The sequence below is a fragment of the Anopheles arabiensis genome, chromosome X (assembly GCF_016920715.1).
Source record: "Anopheles arabiensis isolate DONGOLA chromosome X, AaraD3, whole genome shotgun sequence".
NCBI classification, from domain to species: domain Eukaryota; kingdom Metazoa; phylum Arthropoda; class Insecta; order Diptera; family Culicidae; genus Anopheles; species Anopheles arabiensis.
In genome coordinates, this window is record NC_053519.1 from 17458889 (window position 1) to 17480019 (window position 21131).

General features: G+C 47.8%; 2 protein-coding genes across 8 annotated transcripts in view; one reads left to right on the plus strand and one right to left on the minus strand.

Annotated features, from left to right (window-relative positions):
* On the plus strand, positions 1–1489 carry LOC120906312 (peroxisome biogenesis factor 10). Its single transcript, XM_040317885.1, has 2 exons — positions 1–628; positions 721–1489. The coding sequence occupies exons 1-2, from the start codon at positions 113–115 to the stop codon at positions 1111–1113; spliced, it is 909 nt and encodes a 302-aa protein (XP_040173819.1). The 5' UTR covers positions 1–112; the 3' UTR covers positions 1114–1489.
* Positions 1319–21131, minus strand: part of LOC120906311 (sushi, von Willebrand factor type A, EGF and pentraxin domain-containing protein 1) — a 27744-nt gene continuing 7931 nt past the window's right edge. For all 7 annotated transcript variants that reach the window (XM_040317879.1, XM_040317877.1, XM_040317881.1 and 4 more), the window contains exons 3-11: positions 12515–12691; positions 11788–12357; positions 11556–11708; positions 8941–9267; positions 8341–8871; positions 7675–8268; positions 3233–3586; positions 2981–3160; positions 1319–2829 (exon numbers count right to left, since the gene is read on the minus strand). In XM_040317879.1, the coding sequence (XP_040173813.1) occupies positions 2309–2829; positions 2981–3160; positions 3233–3586; positions 7675–8268; positions 8341–8871; positions 8941–9267; positions 11556–11708; positions 11788–12357; positions 12515–12691 (3407 nt within the window). In that variant the 3' untranslated portion in view covers positions 1319–2308. The remainder of the gene's footprint in view (positions 2830–2980; positions 3161–3232; positions 3587–7674; positions 8269–8340; positions 8872–8940; positions 9268–11555; positions 11709–11787; positions 12358–12514; positions 12692–21131) is intronic.

The following is a 21131-nucleotide window of genomic DNA, read 5'->3' on the forward strand; positions in this document are numbered from 1 at the left end:
GCTCTCGGCTGTGCTGTGTTTACTTGCGCGTTTGTTTACATCGGTCGTTTGCCCCAGCGAAAAGTATGCCGAACGCGCGATTTACCAACGAAACACACCCATTCCTACAATAATGTCGCTGTTTCACGCAAATGCTGGCCAGGCGGAGATTATACGCACCGTGCAGAAGGACCAGGAACACATCGAGTACGTTCGGGCGGCACTGAGCGAGGTGCTGCTGCTGCTCAGCCAGCGGCACTGGTTCCGGTACAATGCGCTGTGCAAGCTGGTGGCGGAGGTGCTCTACCACCATTACGCCATCCTGCACAATCTGCAGACGCTGGGCGAAGAGTACACCGGCATCATACAGGTGGACGCGAACTACGTGATGCTGCCGAATAAGGCCCTGCAGCTGCTCGCCATCCTGCTCGAGTACGGCGGGGAGCATGTGGTCGACCGGGTGCTGACCTACCTGCAGACCGAGATCGATCGGAGCGAGGAGCTGCTCGAGTCGGTCAAGACCGGCCTACACAAGCTGATTGACACGCTGCGCGTGGTGGTCCCGTACGTGCGCGGCTTCCACACCAGCCTGTTCTACATCCACGGCGGAAAGTATCACATCTCGAAGCGCTTGACCGGCATAAACTATGTAAGCTTCTTAAGTTTGTAAGTTTGTTCTACCGTGCTTTACCGCCCGCCTTACTTTGTCTCTTTCTTTTACCCGTAACACCCGGGCTGCAGGTGCTGATACGCAACTGGCTCAAGGAGGACCATTCCGTCTACGGATATAAGGTGTTGGGGTACGTGACACTCACCCAGCTCGTGCTAGCGCTTGCCGCTCGCTACCAGCAGTACCGGTCGCAACCGAGCCAGGCAAAGGTGGTCGCCCCGTTGGTACGGTCGGCGGACAGGAGCCGGACGGCGTCGGGGCCGCTTCCCGGGCGCAACTGTGCGCTCTGCATGGACACGGCGCAGGCCATCACCGTGACGCAGTGCGGCCACCTGTTCTGCTGGCAGTGCATACTGCACTGGCTCGATCAGCGCCAGGTGTGTCCGATCTGTCGCGAGTCGGTCAAGAAAACGCGCGTGGTTCGGTTGCAAAACTTTTCCGTGGACCCGGAACGCACCAGCTAGCCGTGTGCAACGATCGCTCAATGCAGGCTGAAGGGTTTTTAACGCTTCAAAAGAGATTTTTACGTTCCAAAGAAGCTACTGGTTAGGTAACATGCTTTATGGGGTAGGGTACACTACAGGGAGTGCTTCGTGTGCAGCATTCTGCTCGTTTCGGACTGACTGTGCTTAAGCATGCGTTGAAATTTAGTCGATATGCAAACACCCGTTATCGTTAAAAAAGCATAATATTCAATATTCATCGCACTCTGTTCGGAACAGTTTGTGGGTTGGTTTGTTGGTTCTTTTTCGTTACCGTTTTTTTGTATGGTTTAGTTTTAGTTTTGGGAAAGCTTTGCTCGGTTATTTACAAAGGAAATAAAAACGTATCATACAACAATACTCGGTGCAACATTGTGGGTTGAAAAGGGGTGGCTGGGGGATGCGAATGGTGCGAACGTGCGTTACGGCTCCCGCCGCACCTCAGAAACTGGTCCTACAGCTAGGCCGCTAAGATATATGTTTTCCGTTTGTCTTTATTTTAGGATTCGTCGGCTTACCGGCTCGGGCAAAGTAAAATGGAAAGAAAAGTGGAAAGTTCTATATACACTTGTGCGCGTACTAATGCGCCTATCTACTCTTTTTTAAGTTTGCTTCTTCCTTCTCACCCGCTACCAGACCCCGGTTTGTCGGCAGTTTTAGATTTCGATTATAAAATTGGTTTCCGCTCCTTGACACGCGGTCTATCTAAATTCCCGTCCGCCTCGCTTGGTTTTGCTTAATCTTTGTCTCGGCGCTATCATACTTAGCTCAGGTCGGGCGCACCCGCGCATTTCCCGACAACAACACAACAACAAAAAACAATCCGACACCGTGTGCAGCATGCTGTGCGCGTTTCTATTTTCATTACGGCTGCGCAGCAACGTAAGGTCACGCGCCCACGTTGCGTTTAGTTTGCTTCCTCTGGGAAGATCTATTGGCGCACACATACTCACACATACGCACACACTCACATTCGCGCACACGCACTATTTAGTTCAAACAGTCAGTCTCAACAACCGCGCCGTTGTTGTCTTGATGCTCATTAAATGTTCTCTCCCTTTAAAAAAAACTACAAAAGGATTTAAAGGGTTCGTCGCCTGCTTCTTCAGGTGTTTCTTCTCTTCTTCTGCTCAAGGAACTCTGCGGGCGAGGGAAGGCCCAGCGGGCGGCGGACCGTTCACCGGACGCTCACGCCATTGATGGTGATGATGTTGCCGCGGCTGGTCGGTTCCGGCTCGTACACCTCCTCGTTCGTCCGCATCTCGTACGGCGCGTCGTAGAACTGTTCGCTCGGTATTTGGTCGTAGATGTTCTCGCTGCCGGTGCGCGAGCTGGCAGTGTTGTTGTTGCTACTGCTAAGATGGTTGTTGTTGTTGTGGTGCGTCAGCTGGCTCGGCGGGGGCGGATGGTGCCCCGCCCCGGACTGGTGGAACGTGTTGAACGTGACCAGCCCGCCGCCCCGGTTGGTGAGATCGAAGTTGTGCCGCCCGTTCTCCAGGCTCGAGTACGACATGACGGCCGCATTCTGGTCCTCCTTGTGTTCGGCCGCCTGCACGTTCTCGGTGTTCTTCACCGGGCGCGCCTTGTTGCGGTGCAGAAACAGCACGCCGATCAGGATGAGCAGGATGACGATGATGGCGGCACCGATCGCGATCCCGGTGCCGAGACTGTTCGTCTCCTGCGCATCGTTTACGATCACTGGAAAAGAAAGAGAGAGAGAGAGAGAGAGAGAGAGAGAGAGAGAGAGAGAGAGAGAGAGAGAGAGAGAGAGAGAGAGAGAGAGTTAAACAAATCTCGTTTCATCAGTTTAGCATAAAAAAGTTGCACAAGAGCAAAAACAAACACTTACATTCACACCGTGGCTCCTCGCCACTCCATTTGCCATCGTCCATACATTTGCGCAGGTAGGGCCCGATACGATTATAGTGCGGCACGCAGTGATATTCCGCCGAACCGCCGTACACGGTCGATTCGTTTACCACGATGACCCGTCCATTCTCGATGTCCGCCGGCCGGCCACAGTCGATCACTGCAACAGACAAAAAGCACGCGCGTGAAACACTCCTCCACCTGGCAAGACTACGCCCCGTGCACTACTTACGCTTGCACACTGGATTCCTGCCCGACCAGTGCCCGGTCGGCAGGCACGTGCGCGTTCCGTTCCCGACCATGTACCGGCCCTTGCTGCAGCTGAACTCGGCCTGCACGCCCACCCGCCGGCTGCCGTAGCTGACCAGCAGCGCATCCGACACGTTCATCTCGTTGCACGTGATTTCGACGCACGCGGGCGTCTCGTGACTCCAGGTGCCGTCCTCGAGGCAGAGCCGGCGTGACACACCGTCCAGCTTGAAGTTGCCGTCGCACTCGTACAGTGCTGCCGCACCGTAGTAGGTTGCGTTGGTGGCCAGCGTCACCTTGCCGTGCGTAACATTCTGTGGCATCTCGCAGTCAACGTCTGTTGGAAGGGGATGAGAAGATAATCAGTGAGAGCAGAGGCGGATTTATCCATCTCGGGACCCTAAGTGGGCGAACAAAATGGGACCCTTAGATTCCTTAAAAGTCCCCAAAATGTACCAATAGCAACAAATAGTACACTGTTCGTATTTTGTAGGAATATCTTTTTGCGAATACCAAATACATAATCCTGCATTCGTTGGGGATTCATTCTTTTCTGTCCGTTTATATGGCAGTTATTGAATTATTTTAATGATATCTAAAGTCTTCGAAGAATCAGCTTAAGTATTTTGCATATTTTTAGTACGTCCATCATCGTTGTTTCCGGTAGTGCAAATATTTCCAAACTATATTCAAATACTAGTATTTGGTGTAAGTAAATTTTCATTTTCTACAGAAGCCTTTCATAACCAATCCGCATTTGGTCATTTTTTTTTAAAGATAAGTGTCTTTTATATGAAAATGAATCAAACAATGAAATGAAAAAGTTTCGTTAGTAAAACTCCATACTTTCCAAATTTCAGTACTGATCTAGATGGTCTTTCTTGATTCAGTTGCCCAATTAGACCACTGTAAAAACCTGACAATGGGTCTAGCGCAGTGCTCTCCAACCTTTTTAGGTTCGTGAAACACTTGGCTTTGAAAATACATATGCCGTGGCCCAAATCTATCTATCTATCTATGTTATAGACTTTGTTCAATGGTGTTAATCAAAATTATGTTTAAATTATACTACAGGCGTCCCTGTTGAAAGTTGAATCTTCATTGTGGGAAAACAAATGCACTGTATTTTTTTTTCTTTATTTTTATAGAGACTTTGGGCCAATTAGCCTCATTTGTCTCTTATCCACGATATGTATCGTATTAAGGTTTTATTTTATCGTGAACCACTTCTGTTGACGCCACACGTACCACAGGTTGGACACCAGATCAGTAGTACACACAAAAGGCATTTTTGGAAAGCATAACAACAAAACCCAATTTTGCCCTTTTAGTTTTGTATGTGTAAATAATTTACACAACTACACAATTTTCAGTACAGGTGTCCCCCGAGATACGACTGTATTTGGGACCGAAAAAATGCCCTAGGGCCGTAGTCGTAGTCGGAAATAGTCGTATGTCGAATATCTGTGAATATAATGTATTAATTTTCCTCCAAAAGCCGTTTACACGATATAGATATTCAAGACCAGGTAGTTTTAGAATCTGTGGAAATGTGTTTGCAACGTTTATGAGCTCAGAAATTAAAAACAAATACATTAATTTATTCTCAATAGTAATTTTTAACTGTCAAAATCAAAATCGTCGTATCTGCGAATCATCGTTACTCGAGGAAGTTGTAACTCGGGGGGACGCCTGTACATGTTTGAACTCAATTATGTATAGTGATCTCAAACTCATTTGACCCCGTGGGCTAAAATGTCACTGAAAATAGTAGCACGGGCCGCAGCCCAGTCTTTGCATGATATTATATAATACAAATATCAAATCGATAGCAGATCGTTTGATTTCATTTTGGGATGATAGTTACGTTACAAAATTTAAATCATTGGTGTAAAAAAAATAGCAAAAAAAAAAATGCTGTAGCAGATTATATTCAATTGATCATAGGCCTCTGATATTTGCAGCATTTGCATAGTTTTATGGTATCTAACAAGATTCAGTACGCAAACATAATGTGCAAAAACTGGCCATGACTAAAGCGTTAGTTTCAATACAGAGCAGTAAATTTTGTAAAGTAAATTTGATATTGGTGTCATTTTGATTATCAATATTTTTGAGCTGAAATTAAATAGCGAATTCTTGCTTTTGATGCTGTCTAAAGACCATAAATTACAACAGGTCGTTCAGTCCAGTTGAGATCTTCATTTTACAGAGGAGGGCAAGGTGTCATACAAGTCCTTAGTACCGATTATTCGCTTTCTGTCAATCTCCATAGAAATCTTCATTCATTAAAGCGACCAAAATCAGAGTCATAAGCCCACCTGTAGTTTATCTAATCACATTGGTCTCGGCAGGATGACTGATGGAAAGCTTGAGATCGTTTGTAACATTCTATCAAAAGTAACACGTGTTTGTGCTGACATCTGATTTCATCTGATTTCTAAACATTTTGCAGAAATAGTAAATATAGGTTCGATCTTTTTCAAAACAATAAGCCAAAAAAGTGTGAGAGCTTGCGTTTTTAATTCCTATTGGCTGAGTGATTTTGTTACTTGGTACAAGTCTTTTAAAAATGGCTTCATTGGTCGCCAAGTACCTTGATTGATGGCTTAACAAAAAAAAGGAATGTTCCTAAACTACATACATATGAGTAAGACATTCACGATTTTGTATGAGGTTGAAACTAAATCGTGAGTTTGTTTGTTCAATTGTTCATCAAATACTTGTTGCTAACAAATTTAATCTTCGGAAAGGGTATAACATAATTTACATTGATTTTTTAACCATTTTACTAAAATTGTGCGGAATTGAAAGCTCAGTCTCATCAAAATAACTATGTTTGATATTCCTTCTATGACTACAACAGTTATTGCAATTCTTATATTTTTTATGTATACATGCAGTTTTATGACGATGCATGGTCTGACAATTCATATAGCAACCTGCGAAGTTGAAAATCTCTTCATATTTGAGGAGTGCGGAATTGGCTGACATGTACTATAGAAACAGAAATGCTTCTACAAATAAATTTAGGCTCAAGCGGTCACGGGCCAAACCAAAGGACTTCGTGGGCCAAATTTGGCCCTCGGGCCATCAGTTTGATTTCTCTGATGTATATGAAAGGTGAAAGCCACTGGACAAACTTTGTCTGATTTGCTGTTTCACTGATTCATAAAAATGGCATACAATGATTATCCTTTACTTGCGTATTTGTAGACTTGTTGTCCTTGCAATCGAAACTATCGACGAAGTCCCAGGAGCTTTTTCAAGTTTTATCGTCATGAGAGATTTCATTGCTTATATGGAATAATGCAAAAGTATGTCAATTTTTTCTATGCCTTCAAAAAATATCTCAAAAGTTTGTAAAAACTTTTGATTGCAATAAACGTTAACAACACATTCCACACACATACTTGTAAGAATGTACTAATTTGAGAAAGATTTAGTTTTCCGTTCATATGAGCAACAATAAAAAAAATATGAATCGCTTATAAAAGCGAACTAACATGTGGAGGCTTAGTTCGGGGCTCCCAGCGGCTGCTCAGTTCGCTTGCAGAAAAATCCGCCTCTGGGTGAGAGTTTGGAGATGTGAAGAATTTAGAACGAAAACTTATCCATTCGTTCAGTTCGCCTTCAAGGCTGTTGAACGCTCAAACGAACGGATAAACTAATGTATGATTAACAGTAGTGTTGGGTTTCATCAATCTTTCGTTGAGAATCATTCATATGAATCTTTAGTCATGAGTGATTCGAATCTAGAATCGACTCTTCAAAGATTCATGAGTCTCTAAAGATTCATGAATCTCCAAGGATTAATGAATTACCAAGGATTCATGTATCTCTAAAGATTCATAAATCCATTAAAATCCATATATCTCTAGAGATTCATGAATATATCAAAATATTGAATTGGCTCGATTCCGCCTAACACATGCTTGTTCAGTGGGTTCAAGCCTCGCATGGACCGTCTCCAGTAGTAAAACAAACTATCCGGCTGCGTGGTACTTGCCAATAAATCACGAAAGCCTGTATAGGCTGGCATGATTACGTAGGTTGTCACTCCAACAATAAGAAGAAGAATGAAAAGCTCAAGCTCTATGAATCCATGGAGATTTATGTGTCCCGAGGGATTCGTGAATCTTTTGAGAGCCATGAATCTTTGGAGATCCCAGAATCTTTGAGTTTGATGATTCTTTAAATTCATGAATCTTTGGAATCGAGATTCAGAATCATTGATTCAGAAAGGGAATGGTTTTGTAAACTATCCATACAAAATGAGAACTAAACTAAACTAAACTAAACTAAAGAACGAAAGATCTTCCGCATTGGTTAAGTTTTTTTTGCGAACGAACTGATTGACGATCTCATAGAAAGAAGTCAAACCTAGTAATGATGTAAATCGCCTGAATTGGCCCTAGTACTTACAGACACACTCCGGTATTTCGCCACTCCACAGCCCGTTCTCCTCGCAGGTGATCAGCGCCTCGCCAACGATCTTGTAGCCGCGCTCGCACCGATACTTGGCAAGCGCACCGACGCGGAACGTCTGGGCACCGCTGACCGTCGCGTCCGAAGTGCGGATCAGCGTGCGGCCGTACATGCGATCGTTGCCGGTCACGCTGACGAAGCTGTGCGGCGTCAGGGTCGGCTCGGTGCAGCGGATCTCCTCGCAGCGCGGTGCCGTCTCGCTCCACAGGCCGGTGTCGAGACAGAGGCGCCGGTTCACGCCGGCCAGCCGGTGCGAGTTGGCGCACGAGTAGACAACCTCCGACCCGAGGAACGTGGTGTTCTGCGTGTAGCGGTGCGACCCGAACGGAATAGGCGTGAGCGGGCCGCAGTCGACGTACTCGCAATCGGGCGCATCGCCGCTCCACTGACCCGACTCCAGGCAGGTGAGCGTATCCTCGCCACGCAGTATGTGCCCCGGATCGCAGTGGTACTGGATCGAAGAGTGGATGTTGTAGTCGTACCCGATCACGTACGAACCGGGCGGCACGTGGGGCGTCTCGCAGGTGATCACTGAGTGAAAAACGGAAGAGCTGTAGAGACGGGATGCAGAGAGGAGCGATGCTTCAGCAGCGAGCTACTTACGTTCACAGGCGGGCGCACTGCCGGACCACTTGCCATCCTTCGTGCAGTAGAGCTCCTGCGGCCCGACCAGCCAGTAGTCGTCGTCGCAGAAGTAGCGCACCACCGAACCGACGGTGGTGGAATCGTTCAGCAGCAGCATGTTGCCCCGGTCGGGACGAGCAGGCATGCCACAGTCCACGTACCGGCAGACCGGTATCTTGCCGGTCCAGTTGCCGCCCAGCCCGCACGACAGGACCGGCTCGCCGATAAGCACGAAGCCATAGTCGCAGGTGTACAGGGCGGTGGAACCGGCCCGCCGGCCCGACACCTTGATCCGGCCGCCCTGAATCGGCGGCGGTTCCGGACACCAGTCGATTAGACATTTGGGCTGCGTGCCGGACCAACCGCTCGCCTGGCACGTCCGATTCTCGTTACCGATCAGCGTGTAGTTCTCGTGACAGGTGTACGAGGCCTGCACGCCGAAGCTGGTGCGCTGCTCCGACAGTATGATGCCACCGTGCTCAATCTCCGGCAGCGGACCACAGTCGACGTCTGTGGGGAAACAAACAAAAAAGTGCGTTAAACAAAACCGCCTACCTCCCTACAAGCGCTTCGACTCACATTTACAGGCCGGTGGAGTGCCGCTCCAGACACCGTTCTGCTGGCAGGTTCGCATCTCGACACCGATCAGCGAATGGCCGACCGGGCACTGGTAGGTAATGTTCGCACCCACGGTATAGTTCCGCCCGACGATGGTCGTGTTGACCAGCGCTTCCGGCGAACCGCACGATAGCGGATTATGCTGGCAGATGTAGTTGAGGTAGTCGAGATTGCAGCCCACATCGTTCCACAGCCAGCTGCGACCGCCGTCTAGCACGACGCAGTTCTGCTCGCCGTTGTAGTTGTTCGGCTGATCCTTGCCCCAGGTTGGCTTCAGTACCGTGTCGCCTGTTGATTTGTGAAGCGAAGATGCCGTGAGATGAGCGTAATGTAGCATGGATAACGAAACGAAGAAACAAGGGATCGCTGTCGCTAGAACAACCTCCCCAGATGGCAGAACAGCAGCTCTGTTAAGTTCTCTTGGCATCTTCTGGATACCGGAATGACTAAAGTTACTTCAAGTATAGGTAGAGAGGACCTTTTTGATACTACCGTAGGTCTGAGTCATTGGACGTTGGCGCTAGAAAAAGATATTCAAGACTCAAATTTCTCTGCAGACTATCGTATATTAACCAACTTAGATCTTGGCGGGCGGTTATGAAATAAACAGCATTGGCCTGCGACTCTCCTAAGCAGCTGAAGTTTACTAAGGGATCGAGTAGACGACAAAGAATCTCTAATTGCAGTGTATCGAGAAAACTAATGATTTGATCGTGCAACCATCTACTGGCTTACAAACTCAATTCATTCCACTTTTAGGAACGGAACACACTTTTGAAGTAGTCTAAAGAAGTTCCATACAGTTGGTATCATAACTTGTGCCGAAGTGTAGTCGTCGACTTGCACGATATAATAACATTTAATAACAACTGCGTGGTACTTATAAGTCTAAAACGCCTGTTTAGACCGACATTTCGTCTCATCACTTTTCGATACAAATTGGTTGATGTGGCTTTTTTCCCCTTCAAATTCTTTTCGATTGTATAGGAAAGATTTCACAGCAATCTTTCACGCAATTTCGAAGCATTTACGAAAGTATAACTTTTCCGATGGGTACGAAATTAGCACTTATGTCTCTAAGACATAGACCATCTCCAAAATTGGAGGAACCTGTCTTGGGCAGGATCTGGAGGTAGATGAACGGAAGAATTGTTGATTTTGTATGTGTAGAAGGACTATGGAGGACTCGCTACAAGAAAGAAAGAGAGGGCTCCCTATACCCAAGACTAGTGATGGGTAAATCACTAGTTACCACAAGACTAGCTGGCAAAAATCCGGAGTCGACTCAGATCCGACTTCGATAATTTCGGAACCGTATTCGGAAGATACGACTGACTACGATTATAGGTCGGAATCGTCCGGAGTGATGCGGAATTGTCTGAAGTCATCCGGAGTTGTTCGGCATCGTCTGGAGACGTCCTGAGTCATCCGAAGTCGCCCGGAGTCGTCCGGAGTAGTCTCGAGTCGTCCGGAGTCGTCCGGAGTCGTCCGGAGTAGTCCGGAGAGGCCCGGAGTCGTCGGGAGTCTTTTAAAGTTGTCTGGAGTCGGAGACGTCCGGAGTCAGAGACTTCCGAAGTCGGCTGGAGTTGGATTTCAAAACATAGCCCTGTAGACGAAGTGCTAGCGCAAAGTGGGAGACAAACAACATAAACGAAATGGAATGCTTGATAATAAGGACAACTCCGGATGATTCCGACTCCGGGCGACTCTGGACTACTCCGACTCTGGACGGAACTAGTGATTCCGATTTTTCTGGAGTCTGAATCGGACTTACAATAGTCGGAGTCGGAGTCGGATCGAAGTCATGGGTGCGCAACAGAGAGCACATCACTATACAAGACATGTAGATAACCGTCTATGGCAAGCCTAGACTGACTGAAGTTATTGCCCCAAACATGAAGAAGAGAAACTAACTGCTCATCTTCTCCTTGAGATCTGTAGCGCTGAACAAAATGAAGTTAGCTGTAGTGTTCCAAGAATTAAGCGGTGTTTAAACGGCATTAGCGTCATGTATTTCAAAATGGTATGACAACGCCGAGCGGGAATGGTGCACGATACGAAAGGGAAGTACTAACATTTGAAATATCCCCCCCCCAGTTTGTGATTGATAAATGCTTACAAACAGGTGTCCCTGTACCACATTCATCATCACCGCAATCAGCAGCAGTTAGAAAACGTTTGCCTATTGTTTCTTTTTTAGTTTTCGGTTCTCACCATTGTCCCGTACGCGCACTTGCGGGGATGCAGTTGAAAATGAAAGCACCATAAAATGGCCAATTATGACTGTATGCTGTGCCCTGCAGCAGGCCGTGAGAATGTTGGCCCTTCAGGTCGGATTTGCATCGGCCGCGTGCGTTGCCATTCGCAGCCGATAGATTTTCCCTCCCGTCATTCAGCGCTGACCGCTACGTTTGATAACCGATGACATCGCACGAACCGCTCCGTGCGATTGTACGATTGTGTGCAAATGATGATGCCACCGCCGGCCCGCTGTTAATTATCGACACTGACCCCCTACCGGCCGGTAGATTTTGCTTTGCGTTTGTTTTGCCAAGTTTGCAAAGCCTCGGGCTTACCGTTAACCCACTTCCAGGTGCGTGACGTAATGCCCGGCTCCTTTTGCGCCCCGATCCACACGAGCTGCGTCCGAAGGTCGGTCTTGCGCCGCTCCAGCTCCGAGATGATGTAGTCGGTGGTGACGCCACGGAAGTCGTGTATCAGATCGCCACCTGCCAGTGTGAGGGTGAGAAAAGAGAGTAATTCGTAAGGACCAAACGTAAGGGGTTCGATCGAGCGTGCGGGACCTACCGTGCGATTTGCAGACAGCCCGCGCCTTGTCGAAGCTTTCGCCGCGCGTAATGTGGAACTCGTAGCACGTTTTCGCGAACGTCGTCAGCACGGTCTCCACGCTTAGGTTCGGCGAGGCGCACCGGTCCGACGAGAACTCGTCGTTGGAAAACACCTCCACCTCGCACAGGCTGAGGCTGCTCTCCACGCCGACCAGCTGCACCGTCACGTACTGGCCGATTAGGGGCCGGGCGCAAGTGAACGATTTGGTCGTGCCCTCGTCGACCGTGCCCGGGTACCAGGCGCACAGCGGATTCCGCTGCAGATCGCTACTGCTGTTGCCGACACGGATCTCCAGATCCTGCAGCGGCTGGTGGCCGCAGCAGCCGCGCGTCGTAATCCGCACCACTCGCACCGCTTCCGGCGTGAGCAGATCTACCCGCCACCACGGGGACACCTCCTTCTGCGTTTCCGAGCACTCTTGCCCGTCCGGATTCTGGTTGCCCGGTTTGCCATCGTTCGCGTACCCGGCCGGTCCGGCCCGCGTCGCCGACGACTGGTTCACCGGCTTCCGGTATGCCACATTGGTACCTAAATGGGAGTTGCGAGGCTCAGGTGAGTCAGATGCTTGTGCGCGTTCGGACGAGAGCGCGCTAGTCAATTAGCGCCCTCCCCCGGTCAGTGGAATGTGCTAAATTGGAAAGTGGGCCTGTCGGTACCAGGTCACAAAAAGGGGTTCAACACTTACCACAAAATGGCAGCTCGCGGTCCCATCCTTTCACCGGGTCGCAGCGGATCGTCTCCGACCCGAACAGCTCGTAGCCGGGATCGCAATCGTACCGGGCCGACTTGAGCCCTCCGCTGCCGTCGGTCGCCTTCTCCGTGTAAACCCGCGCATTCGCTGGCACTGCCGGAGGACCACACACTGGAAGAGAAAAGAGAGCAAACGACAGAATCGGTACGTTAATAAATTGGACAGTAACTTACAATATGCATACAAAAAAAAAAAAAGAAATCAAATACGAGTGCAAAATATTCTGGGAAGACGATCATCTTTTTTAACGAGAGACATGGGATTGAAAAATGGCCGCTTTACCTACTATGGTAGCATACTATAATCCCGACCAATGCTAATCTACTAAGTAATAATTTAAATCAGGTTTTTTTGCCAAATAACATAAAACCCTTCAAATTGGGCAACACCGCACACTAGAACCTAGAAAATTCGCAGAAGGCGTAATCGTCGTCATCAATAAGGAGAAGAAAAAAAAAAAACACAATATAAAACATCCTCCCAGGAAGGTTCGTGTTTTGAAACGCATTGAAATCTCCTTTACCCATCCCCAAATGTGAGGTTGCGTAAGGCAGCGCTGAATGCTGGTTCATTGGCCTCCTCCCCCCTCCTTCGCCGCCGGGCCTACATGCACATCCGATGAGCTCAGAGCGAATGTTGTACGGCCAGGTGAAAAGGTGACTTCAACGGTATGCCGGCGGCGAACCCTGCGAGCGCCGGTGGAAGATTCATTCAACTTTCCGCCGATCGGCGATGGTAACAAATGGGTGTGTGTGAGTGTGTGTTTTTTTGTTAGTTTGGTCAAGCTGCAACAAACGAGTCGCCCACGGTTCGGCGTTGGTTATTTCACCTTTTTTCACGGGACCTGAAGGTGTTCAAAACAAATCTGAAAAAAAACAGAACAGAAATATCCATTCCCAAACTTTTTGCTTTTTGCTGTGCATTGGGACAGGCTGGTGTATCGGTCCAGTGGGGGTAGAAGGAAAGGTTAAAGGATTAAAATGTATCACACAAGCTCTTTCCTAACCTTTTTACCAAAACACCAACCTTCAGTTGTTTCTTTTAGATTGCATATCCCCCCCCCCCCCCCTTGACACATTTACGTTTCTCGGAAGGATGAAATAATCAAACCTTTTTGAGGGCATTTAAATAACGAAAAAAAAAACAAAAGCAGTTAAACATATTTCTCGTGACCAACTGGGGCAATAAGCTGCTTCCCTTTATCTACATCGGCCACAGACAGACTTAGCGACCAAACAAGCGCAAACCAGGCCACCTCGGAGGATAAGGTATGACACTCGCACAGTACTTACTTTCGTTTACTAGCTACGTGACACCAGAATAGGTTCCAAATTTGGTCTGCGCGGTAATTATAAAGCGTTTTTGTCGAACGTTTTCGGCCACTAACCTTCTCCAACGAAAAACAATGGTTGCACACTTTCACTTTATGAGCGAGCGTGCATAAATAATTAATCGAATTTAATTTGCGTGCACTCACTCTCCCACACACACACAAACCCAACCAACTCGCGCAACCATCCGGTTCAAATTCTTCGCCGTTTACTTGATTGCAACAAGTTTATTGTTATGCAGGTTTGAGCGCTTATGTGGGTCTGTGCTTACGTTTCTTGTGTTGCCCTTGTTGTTCCTTCATTTTCCGTACCGCACACCCGGCCCTCACGAATGGTAGCCGCCGAGCAGGACCGCCCTGAGAGCGGGGCAATAAAATCAATAGTACCCAATTCAATAATCCCATCCGGAACGACGAACGTAACCTCGCTAGGGCTCTGGTTGTCGGCGCGGGACGGAAACAGAGACTCCAACAGGGCTGCTTGTGTATGTCTGTATGTGTGTGTGTGTGTGTGATCGTTCGTTGGGAGCGCAACTTCGCAAGTGAAACTGAAAGTCGCCGCCGCTTGCAGCTCGGACGTCATCTCCCGCATGCCGCATGCTTCCGCCGCCAGCAAAGCTTTCTCGCGCGCAGCCTCCGCGATGGGTGGCAATATAAAAAAAAAACGCAGGGCCCGCACCGCAAACGGCCCGTGAGGATGTAGAGCGTGTCGGCGCGGTAGGAAGGGCGGGCGTTACGTGTGTTATGTGCTTTCCCATATGCCGGTCCTTCCGCTCCCGCGGCGCAGCGAGAAATGGAAATCGATTTCTTCATTTGCATCGAATATAATCGGGCAAACCCGAGGGGCGGGACGTGCAGCGTGCGATAACACGGGGCACATAGCATGTGGCGTGATAAACGCTTCGTCACGAAAGGGAGAGGAGGGGATTGGGAATGTGGTTGCAAACGCAGCATTGCAATTTTGTTGTTGCCGGCGGCTTCGGCCATGAAAAACAGATTTTCCAAACACGCCAAGTTTCGTTTTCGTGCGCGAGAGCATGTGTGAAGATGACGCTCGCAAACATTCGACGAGGAAATGTAAAAGACAAAGAGAGAGAGAGAGAGCTAAAAGAAGGGAAGAGAGAGAGAGAGAGAGAAGGAAAGAGAGAAAGAGAGCTATCCTTCAGCTATAATAAATCATTTTCCTTTTCAACGTGGGTTTTGTTTTCTTGTTTCCTTTCGAGGCCTCGATCGGTACAAACAGAGCCATATCCAAATTGGAATGGAAAATGGTTTTGCCAGACGATGATGAGCCGCCATCGTGTATGTGTGTGTGTGCGTGCGTGTGTATGCATGTGAAATGAAGGTTTAATTGAAGACCTCTCTCTCTTTCTCTCTTTCTCTCAAAGATCGTTTCCGCGTACTCTTTTGTTTGCGCGGGGGTCTATCTTGAACGATTATGGGGAGTCTGTTTTCCCGATCGCGCATGGGAGAATGCATCTTTTTAAGTGCAGCGGTAATAGGTATTATTATTATCAGGCGTACATCAGCCACCCACAGGAAGGTGTTGTGTGTTTCAAAGGGATTTCGAACCACAACCGCTACTTTGGTTTGAAATTTACGCGTCCCGACTCGGTCGTTACATTGTTGAGAGAGCAACACATTGTTATTAAATTGGACTCTTAACGCACACCGCTTCCAGCTGCTCACGTAGCACCATCGTAACGTAATCAGTCTCTCACGCTGCAGGTCGTGAGTTCGGATCTAGTTTAGTGGGAGGATTTACGCTGAGTCCGAATTTTAAGGTAAACAAAAAAATCAACTCCCAAAAAGGAACAACATGTTTGCATCCGATAATGGGTGTGTGGTTTGTGCGAAATATTAAAAAGTGACCACAAATAAAGAGTGACTAATAATGCACACAGGGGTCGGGCCAGTGTGTGAAATGGAATTAATCAGTTGATGCTAATTATATGTTCACGACCATCTTTACCAGACACACACAGAGTCGCAGCACAGACCTTGAGTTGTTTCTAACTAGCAACACCACACTTAAGAGGCTTGTTGCCGTGTGCGTGCCTTGGCTATTGAACCATCCATCTAAGACGCTTCAATCATAAATTAAAAAATAAATGTGTGAGCCAGCAGCAGCATCATCCACCGAAAAAAGAACCCTTTCACACACAAATTCACACACACACACACACACACACACACACACACACACACACACACACACACACACACACACACACACACACACACACACACACACACACACACACACATACAAAGGTTACTGTCAGAGATGCGTGTGGATGGATTTTCGGAGGGAAACACACATGCTAATCACTTTTTGATTAAACCGACCCCGACACGAGATGGCCTTTTGCTTCTTTTCTCTCGTGTGTCGCGCACACATTGCGTTGACCTTTCGCGTCCACACACACACACACACACACACACACACACACACACACACACACACACACACACACACACACACACACACACACACACACACACACACACACACACACACACACACACACACACACACACACACACTGTACACTGTGATACGCATCAGTTGCATCACCATCACGGTCGCCTCGCCGCTTGTTTTCCCACCCACTCCAACCCCCGCCTGCAGGTGGAAAAATGCAAAAATCCGTAAACCGCAAGAAAAATAATGAGATGCTAAGCGGGTAGGTAGGAATGGCAATGGGTGGTAGTTAGTGTTGCCTGGCGGTTGTTTTTTTTTTGTCCTCTCCTTTGCATTTCGTCAGTGCGCGTTTCCATCCGATCCCGAGTGACGAGTGACATTTTGCTGTGGCAACCCCCGTTGTCAACATTTTCACCACCACGCTTTTGTTTTTGTGCAGCCCGGCGTGTTGCACTCGCGCGTTGTTTGGCGGCCATGGTGTTGCGCACACACATTTTGGCCCGGAACACGGATTTCGATTGGCCAGTCGAAAGGGAGCTGGGAGGATTCTTTTGAAAGCTCTTCTCTTCAATTAATTAGCTGACCGCTGTGCAGTGGTCCGATTCTGGCACGAGCAAACAAAACAAAAAAAAAAACCCCACCGTGCCATGAACGAGAATAGCGCGCCGAATAAATTACACGGAATAAGGTTGCCAACGCAAAAAATAAATAAAATAAATAAATAATGAAAAGAAGCAAAACCCAGCCCATAAGGCACGCACAAGGTAAATTGCGCAGAATCATGCCGGGCATCAGTTTTGCGCCACTCTAAAAGAGAAACGCACCCGTCAATAAGCGGGTCGAACGCGCGGTCCGCGCGCGACATCATTCCTTTGGCGACATGTCATCACATTCTCGCCCGTTTTTTTCACACGCACACACACACCGAAAAACCTCTGCTCGGGGAGAAAACTCCTGCCGGAGAAATTGGATGCACCGCAGTGAAGGGAGGTACAGAAACCGTTAGATTTTAACGCCCCCTCCCAATCGAGTGCTTTCTTGAGGCCTTTGTGGCTTCGTCTTGCTTCTTCTTCTTCTTCTTCTTCTTCTTCTTCTTCTTCTTCTTCTTCTTCTTCTTCTTCTTCTTCTTCTTCTTCTTCTTCTTCTTCTTCTTCTTTTTCCCACCACAGCGTCCGGCAGACAATGCGCAAGCGGGGCGTGGGTGTGGATGTCCCTCGAATGTATAATTTCGACCGTCGTTTGACCCCGTTCTTCGGGCTCCTGGGGATTCCTTGTGGCCCCACGGTGGCCTGGCTGCAGGTGGCTGCCTGTTCCCAACGCCGCTCCTACAGCACCTCAGGCTGGCGTATTTAATAATGGGGTCTCGGCATTCCTCCTTCCACGGTGTGTGCACTGTGCATGCAAATTGGAGGGTCGGCAATCTGTCAATTGTTAGGAAAGCGAACGCTCTTCTTCCTCTTCTGCCTGTGGCCCTAGAGGTTGGAATGGAAGTAGCCGGTACGCTACCGAAAATGACCCTTTACCGATCTGGCTGCCGGTATTTGGTATAATGAAGCAATATCGTTCATTTGAAGCAGGCTCCATCATCAAAAAAAAAGCTCGATTGCGTGCTGGGGAGGTTACCGGCCTTTCGAGAGACGTTCGTTCGTGTGTTTTTTTTTCGTTACGATAGATTAAGATTTTAATCATCGATTCGATTGGTCGTATTCGCCAAGATCAGCGTCACGAAAAGAAGATAATCATCAGCTAAGTCATCAGCGCAGCGACAGCGAAGGACAATACTGGAGCGTGATGTGCAAGTGCAAGTCAAGGCTTCATCTTTGAAACGCTCGTAAAACGAAAAAAAAGAGCGCTTTGCTTCTTCGATTTTTATAAGACTTTGCACATTTTTCTTACTCAGATTTGTGTTAGAAATACAATATAAAACACACTTCACATAACCACAACAAGCTACGTACAAGTAATGCCGCTCGAACCGAGTGAAAGCACACGGGTGTTTCTAATGGTTTTGCTGCAGAAACGAAAAAAAAAAAAACCCAAAACCCTTCGCTTTCGATTGCGCAACGCAGACCCACGGACCCTCTCGTGGCATGTTTCTTTCTCCGTTTTTTGTTGTTGTTGTTTGTTGCTATTGCGTTTGCTCGATCGTCATCATAACGAGTGCGCATCACGAGTTGCAACAATTCGATTATCAATTGCCCTACATAACATTGGCCGGTTCTCACCTGCACCACCTGTGTCAGTGACGGAGTACACGATTTGCAAAAATAGACACGTCAGACACTCACAAAAAAGCTTCAACGTACCTTTCTCTCTAAAATGTACACCTATATGTGTGTATGTGTGTGTGTGTTTGCACTTGTGTAATTCCGATGTAAAGACGCGGGTTTCAATTGAAGCGTGCTAATACGTATGATGAATACGAAGGTGCGAAAATTATTTGAGACGCATAAAAAATGGGGCAGCAAAAAAAAACGGCAGCAACCCAAATGGAACAAGATTTTATAATTACGGCGGCAGCGGCCCGAAACCGATAATCAGCGCGCGTAATCGAAATCGAAAGCAGCCTGAGACGTTGGCAGCGAGCGGCTCCACGGGCCTGGAACACGATGCAGGAAATGAGCGTCCTGTGCAGTGCAGTCGTGCGGTTAGCTAATTTCAACCAGACCAGTGAAACGAACGCACAGCGGAATGTGTCCCGGATTTTAGCGGATCTTCTTATGCTACCAATTTGCGAACCCCCTTTCCGGCACAACAATGGCGCAAAAAAAAAACCAAAATTCACCACCTTTGAACCTGCCTACTGAGGTGAAATATGAAAGACTTCAATGCGCTGGCAAAGCGACGAACTTTTTGGTTTCGTTTCTCGCATCGAAGTCGTTCGTTCACTTGGGGTGTTTTTTTGTTTGTTTGGGTCTCACGGGTTCTTTCCTGTTCCTGCAACCGAAAGGGGTTACATTTTAAGATCCACACACATGCACATATCCATACATGCATACATTGCGTATAAACGAAAGTAACCCACCCTGAACGAAAACCATGCTTCACACGGCAAACTGTACCAAATGCATGTACACCTTTGGAGAGTGGCAGCAGGGAGTGCTCCCCTTCACAGCAGCTGCACTTCTCTCGGCGGACGGGTCGGGATGGACGGGCAGAGATGCTTGAGAATTTTGCGTAACGTCCGGAAGAGCGTGCGTTTCAGTTGCGGGGAACTGTTTTCGCATATTATTAATAAGTGAACGAGGAAAAGCAGCCGTTTTTTGGTGTGGTTTTAATTTTCCTGTTTCGCACAATTTAACTCTTCCCAATGAGGCAGTGATAGAGGGGCCGGAGGGAAGGGGTTTCACACACTATTACTAAGGGAATCAGTTTTCTATTATTATGAGCGTGTGCTGAGGGCACTGTGAAAAATGTGATTAAGCATAGGTCGGCTCCCGATTCCCCGGCCCCAACACGGTATTCAATTAATGAATGCCTTCACACGTACTTTTGCTTTCGGAGTGTATACCGTACTTGGGTGCTGGTGTGTGAGTGTTTTTTTTTTTACTTTTTTGATGGTGAAAACAATAATTAAACGCTGCCGATTTCGATGCCCCGATAAAGCGTTGATTGGTATGCATTGAGAGAGGGCAGGAGAGATGAAAAACGTTCACCCCTGAAGCACATCCACTCCCTCCTCTTCCCTATGTGCTTGTCTATCTCTCCCTCTGTTTCGTACTTCTAATGCTTCTTCAAAAAAACTTGCTCCGAAGAGCCGAAAGCCGAACCCACGAAAAAGAAGAGAAAAAAAGCGCAGCTGTGAAAGTGAAAGTTGTTGCTGCACGCTTTCCGTTGCCCCCTGTTGCTGTTGCTGTTCTCTTCGCACCCGGGGGGAGGGTTGAGTATCTCGCACGGGGTTTTATGTGCCACAGCAATGAGCACTAGCGAGGGCTATGCAGCAGGCGCCATTTTACTGTACTGCGTTGTGCAAAATTGTGCAACGTGAATCCAATTTCAATGCTTCGAATCGCACCGAACCTCAAATTACATAAAGAAAAGCAGTCGCCAAACCGTTGTCATGCTTTTCGCTCACTCTCTCTTACTCTGTCCGTCTGTTTGCTGTTTACCGTCCACCCTCCTGCGAGAGGATCTGAAAACCGACACCAAGCTGCAAGGTTTGGTTTTGCGGTGTTTTTGTGTTGTGTGTTTGCGTGTGATCGCTCGTGTCCAACCTCTCCGACTAATACCGACTTGCTCATCAATTGGTAAAACTTGTGGGGTTTTGCCACCAGGCACTACCACATTACTGCAGGCGATAATGCTGCTGCTGGCCAATTAGTAGCAGCCAGCGTGAAGGCAGTGTTTGGATGAAAATTGCCCCAAAGCGGGGTTGCAAACTCAAACCAGAACGGATGGTGGATGTAAATGAAGTTTAAAGACGGTTAGCGATCGGTCACGTTGTGACAGGTACGGGTGGCCGCCAGCGGTTGCAATTTAATTGAAAAAAAAAAACCCGAATCGAACCAATGCAGTACTCACAATTCAATGAAACGTGTGTTGTGTCATGGTTTCTTCTCGGGCGGTTCGTCGCTTTCGCGTCTGAAGTCTTTCGTTTGCAAACGTTTCGCATACGGTGCGAGGCGGTCGCAAACAGACAGTTAGAATGGCACTTGGCACACATACAGAGCAAATATGTAATGCTCCGTTATTCTCAAACAACATTAATCAGCAACAATAAACAATAAAAATTGCTGTAGGAGAATAACACGATATAACATTCAACTCATTGGCCGCCAATTCTGAAAGGCTATAAA

What these genes read in the sequence shown, in the direction of transcription:
- LOC120906312 (XM_040317885.1), top strand. Translation starts at nt 113, where the DNA reads ATGTCGCTGTTTCACGCAAATGCTGGCCAGGCGGAGATTATACGCACC. An exon ending in GCTTGACCGGCATAAACTAT is followed by an intron (nt 629 to 720) that starts GTAAGCTTCTTA and finishes CCCGGGCTGCAG; the next exon opens with GTGCTGATACGCAACTGGCT.